This window comes from Procambarus clarkii, chromosome 6 (assembly GCF_040958095.1).
Source record: "Procambarus clarkii isolate CNS0578487 chromosome 6, FALCON_Pclarkii_2.0, whole genome shotgun sequence".
Taxonomy (NCBI): domain Eukaryota; kingdom Metazoa; phylum Arthropoda; class Malacostraca; order Decapoda; family Cambaridae; genus Procambarus; species Procambarus clarkii.
Window position 1 is genome coordinate 15203461 of NC_091155.1, and position 15035 is coordinate 15218495.

General features: G+C 41.3%; 1 protein-coding gene across 1 annotated transcript in view; it reads left to right on the top strand.

The window, feature by feature from the left end:
• Positions 1 to 15035, top strand: part of LOC123752963 (uncharacterized) — a 496752-nt gene that overhangs the window by 431977 nt on the left and 49740 nt on the right. The window contains exon 6 of the mRNA XM_069305868.1: positions 7799 to 8014. Within this exon, the coding sequence (XP_069161969.1) occupies positions 7799 to 8014 (216 nt within the window). The remainder of the gene's footprint in view (positions 1 to 7798; positions 8015 to 15035) is intronic.

Here is a 15035-nt window from a genome sequence, read left to right on the forward strand (position 1 = left end):
TACTACGATGTTAAGTAACTTGATTCACTACAAGAACATCTTAAGATCATCGTAACTTCTACCGACTTGCTGGCAGGAAAGATATTGATATTACAAATAATTCTTAACATTTCTAATTGAAAATACCGAGATGTTCATATTTTGTTCAACATCAAACATTTTTTTTGTTTTGTGGGAGCCGAGCGGACAGCACGCTGGACTTGTGATCCTGTGGTCCTGGGTTCGATCCCAGGCGCCGGCGAGAAACAATGGGCAGAGTTTCTTTCACCCTATGCTCCCTTTTTTACCTAGCAGTAAAATAGGTACCTGGGTGTTAGTCAGCTGTCACGGGCTGCTTCCTGGGGGGTGGAGGCCTGGTCGAGGACCGGGCCGCGGGGACACTAAAAGCCCCCAAAATCATCTCAAGATAACCTCAAGATAACATGAACAGTTATATCTTGTCGCAGAGTTTCCTAGGATTAGTGAATATTTTCTCAGAGTAAAACTAAAAAAAAAAAAAAATGAGTAAGAGATGCAAAATGTAATCTCATTAACGTGATGTATCAATGAGTTTCACCTATTGTATTTTGTTGATGGAAAATACATCCAATGCTATTGTATCTGGATACTTTAACTGCATTATTTTTGTGAGGGATTGTAGCAGGGTATTCACATACGCCTGCAGCATTAGATATCACTCAAACCAAAATGGATTGAAAATGTCATAAAAAGAATTAATTCTGGAGTTTCAGGAAAATATACAGGGAGAAAAATTATAGTTCAATGACTGACGGAATATATATATATATATATATATATATATATATATATATATATATATATATATATATATATATATATATATATATATATATATATATTATATAAATCAATATAGCAAAGGTCAAATATACTTTAATATTATTCCTATTGGCTGCTGATATCATTATTGAGTAAAAGTTTCAATAACCGAGATTAAAGGCAATGGTACAGGGATGTAGAAGTTAAATTGATAATTAAATTGATAAATTGAAGTTTAATTGATAATTAAAATGTAATTGGTAATTGTTGTGTTATACGGGAACGTTTGGATACGAATATAGATGCAAATGTGTTTTTCCTATATTTAGATATCTCTGTATTTAGATATCTCTGTATTTAGATATCTCTGTATTTAGATATCTCTGTATTTAGATATCTCTGTATTTTGATATCTCTGTATTTTGATATCTCTGTATTTTGATATCTCTGTATTTAGATATCTCTGTATTTAGATATCTCTGTATTTAGATATCACTGTTTTTAGATATCTCTGTATTTAGATATCTCTGTATTTAGATATCACTGTTTTTAGATATCTCTGTATTTAGATATCACTGTATTTAGACATCTCTGTATTTAGACATCTCTGTATTTAGACATCTCTGTATTTAGATATCTCTGTATTTAGATATCTCTGTATTTAGATATCTCTGTATTTAGACATCTCTGTATTTAGACATCTCTGTATTTAGACATCTCTATATTTAGACATCTCTATATTTAGATATCTTTGTATTTAGATATCTTTGTATTTAGATATCTCTGTATTTAGATATCTCTGTATTTAGACATCTCTGTATTTAGATATCTCTGTGTTTAGATATCTCTGTATTTAGATATCTCTGTATTTAGATATCTCTGTATTTAGATATCTCTGTATTTAGATATCTCTGTATTTAGATATCTCTGTATTTAGATATCTTTGTATTTAGATATCTTTGTATTTAGATATCTCTGTATTTAGATATCTCTGTATTTAGATATCTCTATATTATTTCATCTATGTATTTGTTTCACATACACCACATATTACATAGAGTGAGATAAATGCATATTACATCTTCAGCTATCTAATTATATCTATTCGTACATCTATGGAAAAATCTACTCGTTATCTCTCAGTAACTTTATATCTGTTTATACATTGTTTTATAACCTGACTGTCTCTTGATCCATCCATCTATATGAATGTCTACCCGTCTGTCTGTCAACTTGGCTGCTCTTCCGTCTATCTGCTTGGCTGCCCTTCTGTCTGTCAACTTGGCTGCTCTTCCGTCTATCTGCTTGGCTGCCCTTCTGTCTATCTGCTTGGCTGCCCTTCTGTCTATCTGCTTGGCTGCCCTTCTGTCTATCTTCCTGGCTGCCCTTCTGTCTATCTTCCTGGCTGCCCTTCTGTCTATCTTCCTGGCTGCCATTCCGTCTGTCTGTCTATTTGACGGCCCATCCTCCTATCTACTTGCCTGCCAATCTGTCTATATTCCTGGCTGCCTATTCATCTATCTACCCCGTCTCTACCCGTTCATCTACCTGTCTCACTATCCGTCTATCTACTCCCAACCCACACCAATTAAGACCCCCCCCCCCCTAGCGTCTTAACACATCCTAACAATCCAATTAGATTTCAACAATGTCTCACACTGTTTGTTATTCTCAGATTTTTAGCTACTCAGAACGAAATATCCATGTAGCACGGGCTAAGGTGATCCCGTAAGTCTCTCACACACAAACTCTCAACTCTTTATATATCCATTCCATTATCATCTGACCATTATTCTCAGATTTTTAGCTACTCAGAACGAAATATCCATGTAGCACGGGCTAAGGTGATCCCGTAAGTCTCTCACACACAAACTCTCAACTCTTTATATATCCATTCCATTATCATCTGACCATTATTCTCAGATTTTTAGCTACTCAGAACGAAATATCCATGTAGCACGGGCTAAGGTGATCCCGTAAGTCTCTCACACACAAACTCTCAACTCTTTATATATCCATTCCATTATCATCTGACCATTATTCTCAGATTTTTAGCTACTCAGAATGAAATATCCATGTAGCACGGGCTAAGGTGATCCCGTAAGTTTCTCACACACAAACTCTCAACTCTTTATATATCCATTCCATTATCATCTGACCATTATTCTCAGATTTTTAGCTACTCAGAACGAAATATCCATGTAGCACGGGCTAAGGTGATCCCGTAAGTTTCTCACACACAAACTCTCAACTCTTTATATATCCATTCCATTATCATCTGACCATTATTCTCAGATTTTTAGCTACTCAGAACGAAATATCCATGTAGCACGGGCTAAGGTGATCCCGTAAGTTTCTCACACACAAACTCTCAACTCTTTATATATCCATTCCATTATCATCTGACCATTATTCTCAGATTTTTAGCTACTCAGAACGAAATATCCATGTAGCACGGGCTAAGGTGATCCCGTAAGTCTCTCACACACACAAACTCTCAACTCTTTATATATCCATTCCATTATCATCTGACCATTATTCTCAGATTTTTAGCTACTCAGAACGAAATATCCATGTAGCACGGGCTAAGGTGATCCCGTAAGTCTCTCACACACACAAACTCTCAACTCTTTATATATCCATTCCATTATCATCTGACCATTATTCTCTTACTTTCTCCAGACCCTCAGAAGAAAAAAAAATGGCCATGTACAGAAAAACTTTACTGGAAAACTGTGATTCTATTTTTTTTTTTTCCTCGTTCCTTCTACCAAGAGCTTTCTTGGTATTGTTCCTATTTTCATAAATTTGTCTGTGACACAAAGTGGCAGTCCACACACACTCACACTCTCCTGTCTCGGCGAATATACAGAGAAAAAAACATTTTTTTCTCTCTGTTGCGGCATTTCCTTTTCAGGCATTTTTCCTGTGCTTGAGTTACCGCTGGAGTTTATGTGTCCGTTTTCTGTGGGATTATTTTTTTTTTGGAGTGTTCCCATTCTCTGTCGAGTTTGTTGTTTTAATGTATTTCTTGAGAAGGAAGTTTAAAAATTAACTGTTCAAAAGCTCATTTTTACATATAAATATATATTTAATTCATTTTAATAAGTAAATATCTGCATATTTTCCTATGTAAGGAGAATAATTTAACACCAAAGAAAGTGGGAAACAGAAAACGATAGCTCAGTCCTCTCAAAGAAAACGTGCGAGAGGAACTTAAATCACAGGAGTTCCGGCGCGAGGCGTCTTAGGAGGACAAACTCCTAACTTAGGATTTCCGGATCAAGTGTGGAATCCTTCGGGAGTGGAATCCTATACGAGGTGGAGACGGGTGAATCCCCCGGCAAATAGGATCGAGAACCTGAAATGCGGCTGTTTTGTTGTCTCTGGCATCTTGATGTTGACGGGTTTTGACGGAGGGAATTGGCGTCCGGGGAGCAGTCTGCTCCAGCTGTTTCTTTCTCACATATATGCTATGATGACAAGTCCAGGAGCAAGGAGGACTACTTATCCTTGTTTGACAAGTCCTGGCCATGCTAGACTACTTATCTTTGCTTGACAAGTCCAGGCCAAGGAAGACTACTTATACTTGCTTGACAAGTCCTGGCCATGCTAGACTACTTATCTTTGCTTGACAAGTCTTGGCCAAGGAAGACTACTTATCCTTGCTTGACAAGTCCTGGCCATGCTAGACTACTTATGCTGGCTTGACAAGTCTTGGCCAAGGAAGACTACTTATCCTTGTTTGACAAGTCCTGGCCATGCTAGACTACTTATGCTGGCATGACAAGTCCAGGCCAAGCAAGACTACTTATCCTTGTTTGACAAGTCCTGGCCATGCTAGACTACTTATGCTGGCATGTCAAGTCCAGGCCAAGCAAGACTACTTATCCTTGCTTGACAAGTCCAGGCCAAGGAAGACTACTTATCCTTGCTTGACAAGTCCTGGCCATGCTAGACTACTTATGCTGGCATGACAAGTCCAGGCCAAGCAAGACTACTTATCCTTGCTTGACAAGTCCAGGCCAAGGAAGACTACTTATCCTTGCTTGACAAGTCCTGGCCATGCTAGACTACTTATGCTGGCATGACAAGTCCAGGCCAAGGAAGACTACTTATACTTGCTTGACAAGTCTTGGCCAAGGAAGACTACTTATGTTTGCATGATAAGTCTTGGCCAAGCAAGATTACTTATGCTGGCATGACAAGTCCTGGCCAAGCAAGATCTTATGGTTGCTTGACAAGTCCTGGACAAGGAAGATTACTTATCACTTGCATGACAAGTCCAGGCCAAGCAAGATTACTTATCACTTGCATGACAAGTCCAGGCCAAGCAAGATTACTTATCACTTGCATGACAAGTCCAGGCCAAGCAAGATTACTTATCACTTGCATGACAAGTCCAGGCCAAGCAAGATTACTTATCACTTGCATGACAAGTCCAGGCCAAGGAAGATTACTTATCACCTGCATGACAAGTCCTGGCCAAGCAAGACTACTAATACTTGCATGATAAGTCCTGGCCAAGCAAGATTATTTATGCTGGCATGACAAGTCCAGGCCAAGGAAGACTGCTTATACTTGCATGACAAGTCCAGGCCAAGCAAGACTACTTATGCATGACAAGTCCAGGCCAAGCAAGATTACTTATGCTAGCATAAGAAGTCCTGGTCAAGCAAGATCTTATGCTTGCTTGACAAGTCTAGGCCAAGCAAGATTACTTATCACTTGCATGACAAACAGGCCAAGCAAGACTACTTATCTCTTGCATGACAAGTCCTGGCCAAGCAAAACTACTTATCTCTTGCATGACAAGTCCTGGCCAAGGAAGACTACTTATCTCTTGCATGACAAGTCCGGGCCAAGGAAGACTACTTATCTCTTGCATGACAAGTCCTGGCCAAGGAAGACTACTTATCTCTTGCATGACAAGTCCTGGCCAAGGAAGACTACTTATCTCTTGCATGACAAGTCCGGGCCAAGGAAGACTACTTATCTCTTGCATGACAAGTCCTGGCCAAGCAAGACTACTTATCTCTTGCATGACAAGTCCTGGCCAAGCAAAACTACTTATCTCTTGCATGACAAGTCCGGGCCAAGGAAGACTACTTATCTCTTGCATGACAAGTCCTGGCCAAGGAAGACTACTTATCTCTTGCATGACAAGTCCTGGCCAAGGAAGACTACTTATCTCTTGCATGACAAGTCCTGGCCAAGGAAGACTACTTATCTCTTGCATGACAAGTCCTGGCCAAGGAAGACTACTTATCTCTTGCATGACAAGTCCGGGCCAAGGAAGACTACTTATCTCTTGCATGACAAGTCCTGGCCAAGGAAGACTACTTATCTCTTGCATGACAAGTCCTGGCCAAGGAAGACTACTTATCTCTTGCATGACAAGTCCTGGCCAAGGAAGACTACTTATCTCTTGCATGACAAGTCCGGGCCAAGGAAGACTACTTATCTCTTGCATGACAAGTCCGGGCCAAGGAAGACTACTTATCTCTTGCATGACAAGTCCGGGCCAAGGAAGACTACTTATCTCTTGCATGACAAGTCCGGGCCAAGGAAGACTACTTATCTCTTGCATGACAAGTCCGGGCCAAGGAAGACTACTTATCTCTTGCATGACAAGTCCGGGCCAAGGAAGACTACTTATCTCTTGCATGACAAGTCCTGGCCAAGGAAGACTACTTATCTCTTGCATGACAAGTCCGGGCCAAGGAAGACTACTTATCTCTTGCATGACAAGTCCGGGCCAAGGAAGACTACTTATCTCTTGCATGACAAGTCCGGGCCAAGGAAGACTACTTATCTCTTGCATGACAAGTCCGGGCCAAGGAAGACTACTTATCTCTTGCATGACAAGTCCGGGCCAAGGAAGACTACTTATCTCTTGCATGACAAGTCCGGGCCAAGGAAGACTACTTACGTCCTACTTGAAGATAAAATTTATCTTTAACCGGCAGCTAAAATATTTTCACTTAACACTTCTGTTTATAATATTTTTTCCCTTCAGGTGAGTCTCCTGACTCATCTGTGCCCTTTTACTCACCTGGCTTCCTCCTCCTCCTGAGTCAGATGAGTCAGGTGAGTCAAAGAGCCCCAGGTGATATAAATCAAAGCATTAAAGCTGTCTACTACCTTTCCGGGCTCGCCATAGCCCGTGCTACATGGACGCTTCGTTCTGAATAGCTAAATCTTAAACAACAACAACTGGTTACTATAACACACACCTCATATACTCAGGTCAAAGGTCAAACGAAGGTCAAGCCCCATTTTTCCATATTACATATCCGAGGCACTTACCCATGCCCCACAAACCCTATACCCAGTCATTCCCATGCCCAAGGACCCTTATACCCTCCTGACGAGGGCCAATACACACCTGTTGTGTGTACACACCTGTTGTGTTTACTCACCTGCCTTAGCATCTCCATCTCCCTTTGCCCCCCCTGCCTTAGCATCTCCATCTCCCTTTGACCCCCTGCCTTAGCATCTCCATCTCCCTTTGACCCCCTGCCTTAGCATCTCCATCTCCCTTTGACCCCCTGCCTTAGCATCTCCATCTCCCTTTGACCCCCTGCCTTAGCATCTCCATCTCCCTTTGACTCCCTGCCTTAGGATCTCCATCTCCCTTTGCATCTCCATCTCCCTTTGCCCCCCTGCCTTAGCATCTCCATGTCCCTTTTCCCCCCTGCCTTAGCATCTCCATCTCCCTTTGACCCCCCTGCCTTAACATCTCCATCTCCCTTTGACCCCCCTGCCTTAGCATCTCCATCTCCCTTTGACCCCCTGCCTTAGCATCTCCATCTCCCTTTGACCCCCTGCCTTAGCATCTCCAACTCCCTTTGACCCCCCCTGCCTTAGCATCTCCATCTCCCTTTGCCCCCCTACCTTAGCATCTCCATCTCCCTTTGCCCCACTGCCTTAGCATCTCCATCTCCCTTTGACCCCCTACCTTAGCATCTCCATCTCCCTTTGACCCCCTGCCTTAGCATCTCCATCTCCCCCGCAGGTGAACGCAGGAGTTTGCGTGGCGGCGCAGAAGGTGCTGCTGGACATGCGTGATGGAGTCAAACACGAAGTCATGAGTCGACATAAACGAGACTTGAGGGGCGCGGTGTCGCTCCTGCCTCTGGAGGGCGTCTCCTGGTTCCTGGCGGTGGTGGCGCTGGAGGACCACCAGAGCCTCGCCCTCGACTGCGCAGCTGCGCTCGTCAGCGCCGCCCTGGTGAGTGGTGGGGGTGTGTGTGTGGTGGGGGGGGGGTGAGAGGGTTTAGAAGCCAGACGCTTGGGGCTAGCTTCAACAATTTTAACGGTAATTGCTGTTGGGTACGTGCCCAACATTGTCTAGTTGGGATCGGTATGAAAATAACTATTAAATGACACTGCTAATCTCACTCTCATGAAGATTGGTCAATCTTATGTGACTAATCTCTGATTTATTAATGTTATTATATATATTATTTTTTTTTAATTGTTTACGCTGATGTTGCAAAAATTTAAATAAATGTAATGATAATATTTACCTTGTAAACCACAAGAGAACTTTTATGATAGGTGATTTTTCCTTAGACTTCATGGATTGTAGAACGGGAAGGTTTAATGCTGAATGGCTGAGCAACAATGCTTACAATCTCATCAAACTTAACATTCCTTTTAAGTACAATCTACCAGTCCCTGATATTCCTCTTTATCTGTACCCCACCATTCAAGTATCATACACACCTGTCACCAAGAAAGATAATGAGAATCTTGCTCTACTCAAAGCTGTCACTCTTGAAACAATTGCCTCCTCCATCGAGAGTCTAAGATCTCACGAGCACTGTGTCTACACCGACGGCTCAGTCCAATCCTCTACTGGACGGACTGCAGTGGCATGTAGGTTTTATAGAAATAATATTTGCACAAAGACTGTCAGTGTCAGGTTAAACAACTGGCTGACCTCCACACAAGCAGAACTAGCAGCATTACATTTAGCAACCAGTACATTAAAAAACATTGGAGGAGGAATAATATTCTGTGATTCAAAGTCTGCTCTTCAAGCAATCGAAAACTTCTCCTGGAAGATCGACAGCAAGAAGCTCATACTCCCAATTATAAATGACCTAATTGATGCACAGAGTAAAGGGTTTCTTTACTCTGTGCATCAATCTCCTTTGTATGGATACCATCACACATAAATATAACCCATCATATTGAGACAGACATTGCAGCCAAATTAGCGTGTAACAAAGATAAAGTTGAATTAGATCTAGGTATCCCCATCTCTGCTGTCAAAACTGTATTGTTCCAAACACTCTGGTCTGATAGGAGAGAAATTACTGACTCCCAACGACCTGAAAGCACCAGTATAAAAAGCTGTGATTTGTTCAGATCTGAAACCTATGTTTATGGGCAGCACAAAACGTGGACCAGACTGTGCGACACAGTGGTTGCCAGGATCAGGTTGGGTTACCGTTACCTGTGGCAGGTGGCTAGCGTTACCTGTGGCAGGTGGCTAGCGTTACCTGTGGCAGGTGGCTACCGTTACCTGTGGCAGGTGGCTACCGTTACCTGTGGCAGGTGGCTAGCGTTACCTGTGGCAGGTGGCTAGCGTTACCTGTGGCAGGTGGCTAGCGTTACCTGTGGCAGGTGGCTACCGTTACCTGTGGCAGGTGGCTACCGTTACCTGTGGCAGGTGGCTACCGTTACCTGTGGCAGGTGGCTACCGTTACCTGTGGCAGGTGGCTACCGTTACCTGTGGCAGGTGGCTACCGTTACCTGTGGCAGGTGGCTACCGTTACCTGTGGCAGGTGGCTGCAGGTGACGGATCTCCCAATCCTGAACACTCCAGGAGCAAACTGTGTGAGCAGGAACTGCGGCATGATCTCCCACACTACATCACAGAATGCCCAGTTATCAGACCATTCAGACCAGTTGGCATGAGGTACCTGGAGCTTTGTAATTACTTTATTACCTCTCGTGTTCTTGAAGATATCCTCATAATGGACTCAGAGTCTGTCAGTGTAGGCTACTGATCACATGCCTCTGTATGACTAACCATCCTGTGTGATGGGGATTTTTAGCATCACGTAGCTAGCTTTTTGACACACTGTACTCCCCTTCATATAGTCTAGGGTAGCTGCACAAATGCAAATGTACCTAAGTGAGTTAATGAACCAAAATGGAGAAGGAAGGAGAGATGAAAGAACATGAGAAGAAATAAGGGAAGTGGGAAGAAAGAAGAAAAGTGGGAATGAATGAAGTGGTCGGAAAAAAGGAATATACTTACCTTTTAAACTTGTTTCTACCTAAACACTGATGTGTTTACGTAGAAGTGAGGACTCTAGCTCTTCGTCCCCTCCTCTACCAGTCTTCTTGTAACTCTGTTTTAATTTAGATATTCTGATTTTTCGAATTCTTGGTCGAACCTGCCCTTAAAATTTTAGATGGAGGTGTCTTCCACTACCTCTTCTTTCAGTGCATTCCGTTATTCCTCTAAGTATCTTGCATCTTGTGATCATATCCTCTCTCTCTTTCTCGTGATAGATTTATGTAGGAGAATATACTAGATATCAGGGCTGGGTAGAGAGACGGCTATAGTAACGAGGTTAGGATGGATAGGAGACGATAATGGATTAAGGAAAGGATAGAGGAAGGATGGATAGGAGACGATAATGGATTAAGGAAAGGATACAGGAAGGATGTAGGAGGAGATATCTTGATAGAAGGGAGTGCAGATCCTCTGAGGGGGATTTACCAAACAGCTTGAAAACATCTTTTACCACAAGAAACTTAACCATTTCCTCAGTAGTTCCTCTGGTCCCAACTTCTGTGTCTCTCGTTATTGAGTTCTTTCCTATCTCTCTTATCTATCTCTCGATTTTCTCCGTTCTTTCATCTATATTCGTTTTATTAAGGAAATGCGCATATAGTCTCCATTCCTTTATTAAATCGTGTGGGCTCTTTATGACCTATTTCTTTAACTATTTATGTCTTCTAAAGCTCTTTATTTCTATTCCCCCTTCTTTCCCTTCTCTCTCTTTCTCTCCTTATCCTATTTTCATGGTTCCACTTCAACTCCTGTTTATTTCAGGTGTGTTTCACTTAGTGGCTATCATGGCATTTTTCTCAAGTAATCTCTCTATCACAATCTTTCCTCTCTGAGACGAGGTATTTTGTGAGTCTAATATTCCTGTCATAACTTGTAATATTCTTACCTTGATTTGTAATATTCGTATCTTGATTTGTAATATTCTTATCTTGACTTGAAATACTCTTATCTTGATTTGTAATATTCGTATCTTAACTTGTAAAATTCTTATCGTAACTTGTAATATTCTTATCTTGACTTGGAATATTCTTATCTAGATTTGTGATATTCTTATCTAGACTTCACCATATATCTCTTTTAAGACTTTATAGACCTCTGTTTAAGCACCTGACTGACTTATAAGTCAGATCAACCTGACTGATCCTAAACTGTACTCGGTCAAATGGCTAGCAATTTAATTAATTAATTTAACACTTTCGCGCTAACCGGACTCACCGAGGAGTCCTGTTTCGTCTAACGCCACCGCATAGTGGACATAAACTTATGTCCTCTTTTAAAATATTTGTATAAAATTCAATTTTTATCCGATTTACTTTGGGTTTGTTTCAAACTGCGCGCCATGAGGCTTAACTGGCTGGTCAGTTAGACTATGACTGTCTGGGTGAAATGTGCTGACCATATACAGCCTGTTTACAGTCTCTCTCTCTGAGCTCCTTATCCACAAACTACCTCCTCGTAGGGGCCTCGTAGCCTGGTGGATAGCGCGCAGGACTCGTAATTCTGTGGCGCGGGTTCGATTCCCGCACGAGGCAGAAACAAATGGGCAAAGTTTCTTTCACCCTGAATGCCCCTGTTACCTAGCAGTAAATAGGTACCTGGGAGTTAGTCAGCTGTCACGGGCTGCTTCCTGGGGGTGGAGGCCTGGTCGAGGACCGGGCCGCGGGGACACTAAAAAGCCTCGAAATCATCTCAAGATAACCTCAAGATAACCCCATTGGAATTCACTCATGAACAAGGGGATTTGCTTTTAAAATTGTTTTAAGATTCAGAAATAAATAATTAAGAGCTCTGGGATGATTTGTTGCACAATAGAGGCTCTGTAGAGGCTCTTATACTAGGCTCTATACGTAACGTTTACAATGGTAGTTAGGGGGTAATAAGCATTATGTGTAGAGTCATTAGCAATGTTTACAAGGGTAATTAAGGTTGGGAACATAAGGTTTTTAAGTGCAGTTAGGGTGAAAAACATAATGTTTACAAGAGTAGCTCTATTGCTTCCTGTTCAAATGGACTCTTTTGTTTAGTGTTTAAAAAAAGAGCATTTTTTCTGATAGAAAGATTTATAAAGAATCTGATAACTGCTAAATAATCAAATAGATAATAGATATGAGCTACCAAATAAAGAATTAGAATGATAGACAGCAAGAAAAGAAGCAATAGGAAGCAAGAGAAGAAGAGAGCAGGAAGCAAGAAGATAGAACTATTAAATAAGAGAAACAATGGCTGCAGATCAAGAAGAGAATATAGAGACCTGACAGAGAAGAGAGAGAGGAGAATATTCCTCTGCAGAGGTCAAGTCTCTCAGGGTTCGACTCCCAGGGTGGAATATTGACCTGTATGACAGACAGGATCAACCCTCACTATTCTTCCTGTCCCTCAACCCCCTTCCTGATATTGAAGGTGCTGTCACCTTTGCTACCGTCATATTTAGGTCGATATTTGCTTGTATAGGAAGCATGCTGGTAGTCTTTGTATAGGTCTACCAGCATGTTACAAAATCACCCTGTTACAAAATCACCCCTGTTACAAAAACACCCTGTAACAAAAACACCCTGTTACAAAAACACCCTGTTACAAAACACCCTGTTACAAAAACACCCTGTTACAAAACACCCTGTTACAAAAACACTCTGTTACAAAAACATCCCTGTTACAAAACACCCCTGTTACAAAACACCCTGTTACAAAAACACCCCTGTTACAAAAACACCCTGTTACAAAAACACCCCTGTTACAAAAACACCCCTGTTACAAAAACACCCCTGTTACAAAAACACCCTGTTACAAAAACACCCCTGTTACAAAAACACCCCTGTTACAAAAACACCCTGTTACAAAAACACCCTGTTACAAAAACACCCTGTTACAAAATCACCCTGTTACAAAAACACCCTGTTACAAAAACACCCTGTTACAAAAACACCCCTGATACAAAAACACCCCTGTTACAAAAACACCCCTGTTACAAAGACACCCTGTTACAAAAACACCCCTGTTACAAAAACACCCCTGTTACAAAGACACCCTGTTACAAAAACACCCCTGTTACAAAAACACCCTGTTACAAAAACACCCTTGTTACAAAACACCTTGTTTCAAAAACACCCTGTTACAAAAACACCCCTGTTACAAAACACCCCTGTTACAAAACACCCTGTTACAAAAACACCCCTGTTACAAAAACATCCTGTTACAAAAATACCCCTGTTACAAAAACACCCCTGTTACAAAAACACCCTATTACAAAAACACCCTTGTTACAAAAACACCTGTTACACAACCCCCCTGTTACAAAAACACCCCTGTTACAAAAACACCCTGTTACAAAAACACCCTGTTACAAAAACACCCTGTTACAAAAACACCCCTGTTACAAAAACACCCCTGTTACAAAAACACCCCTGATACAAAAACACCCCTGTTACAAAATCACCCTGTTACAAAAACACCCCTGTTACAAAAACACCCTGTTACAAAAACACCCTGTTACAAAAACACCCTGTTACAAAAACACCCTGTTACAAAAACACCCTGTTACAAAAACACCCCTGTTACAAAAACATCCCTGTTACAAAAACACCCCTGTTACAAAAACACCCCTGTTACAAAAACACCCCTGATACAAAAACACCCTGTTACAAAAACACCCTGTTACAAAAACACCCCTGTTACAAAAACACACCTGTTACAAAAACACCCCTGATACAAAAACACCATGTTACAAAAACACCCCTGTTACAAAAACACCCCTGTTACAAAAACACCCCTGTTACAAAAACACCCCTGTTACAAAAACACCCCTGATACAAAAACACCCTGTTACAAAATCACCCTGTTACAAAAACACCCTGTTACATAAACACCCTGTTACAAAAACACCCTTTTACAAAAACACCCTGTTACAAAACACCCTGTTACAAAACACCCCTGTTACAAAAACACCCTGTTACAAAAACACCCCTGTTACAAAAACACCCTGTTACAAAAACACCCTGTTGCAAAAACACCCCTGTTACAAAGACACCCTGTTACAAAAACACCCCTGTTACAAGAACACCCTGTTACAAAAACACCCTGTTACAAAAACACCCTGTTACAAAAACACCCCTGTTACAAAATCACCCTGTTACAAAAACACCCTGTTACAAAACACCCCTGTTACAAAGACACCCTGTTACAAAAACACCCCTGTTACAAAAACACCCCTGTTACAAAACACCCTTTTACAAAACACCCCTGTTACAAAAACACCCTGTTACAAAAACACCCCTGTTACAAAAACACCCTGTTACAAGAACACCCTGTTACAAAAACACCCCTGTTACAAAAACACCCTGTTACAAAAACACCCCTGTTACAAAAACACCCTGTTACAAAAACACCCCTGTTACAAAAACACCCTTGTTACAAAACACCCTGTTACAAAAACACCCCTGTTACAAAGACACCCTGTTACAAAAACACCCCTGTTACAAAGACACCCTGTTACAAAAACACCCCTGTTACAAAAACACCCTGTTACAAAAACACCCTGTTACAAAAACACCCCTGTTACAAAATCACCCTGTTACAAAAACACCCTGTTACAAAAACACCCTGTTACAAAAACACCCCTGATACAAAAACACCCCTGTTACAAAAACACCCCTGTTACAAAGACACCCTGTTACAAAAACACCCCTGTTACAAAAACACCCCTGTTACAAAGACACCCTGTTACAAAAACACCCCTGTTACAAAAACACCCTGTTACAAAAACACCCTTGTTACAAAACACCTTGTTTCAAAAACACCCTGTTACAAAAACACCCCTGTTACAAAACACCCCTGTTACAAAACACCCTGTTACAAAAACACCCCTGTTACAAAAACATCCTGTTACAAAAATACCCCTGTTACAAAAACACCCCTGTTACAAAAACACCCTATTACAAAA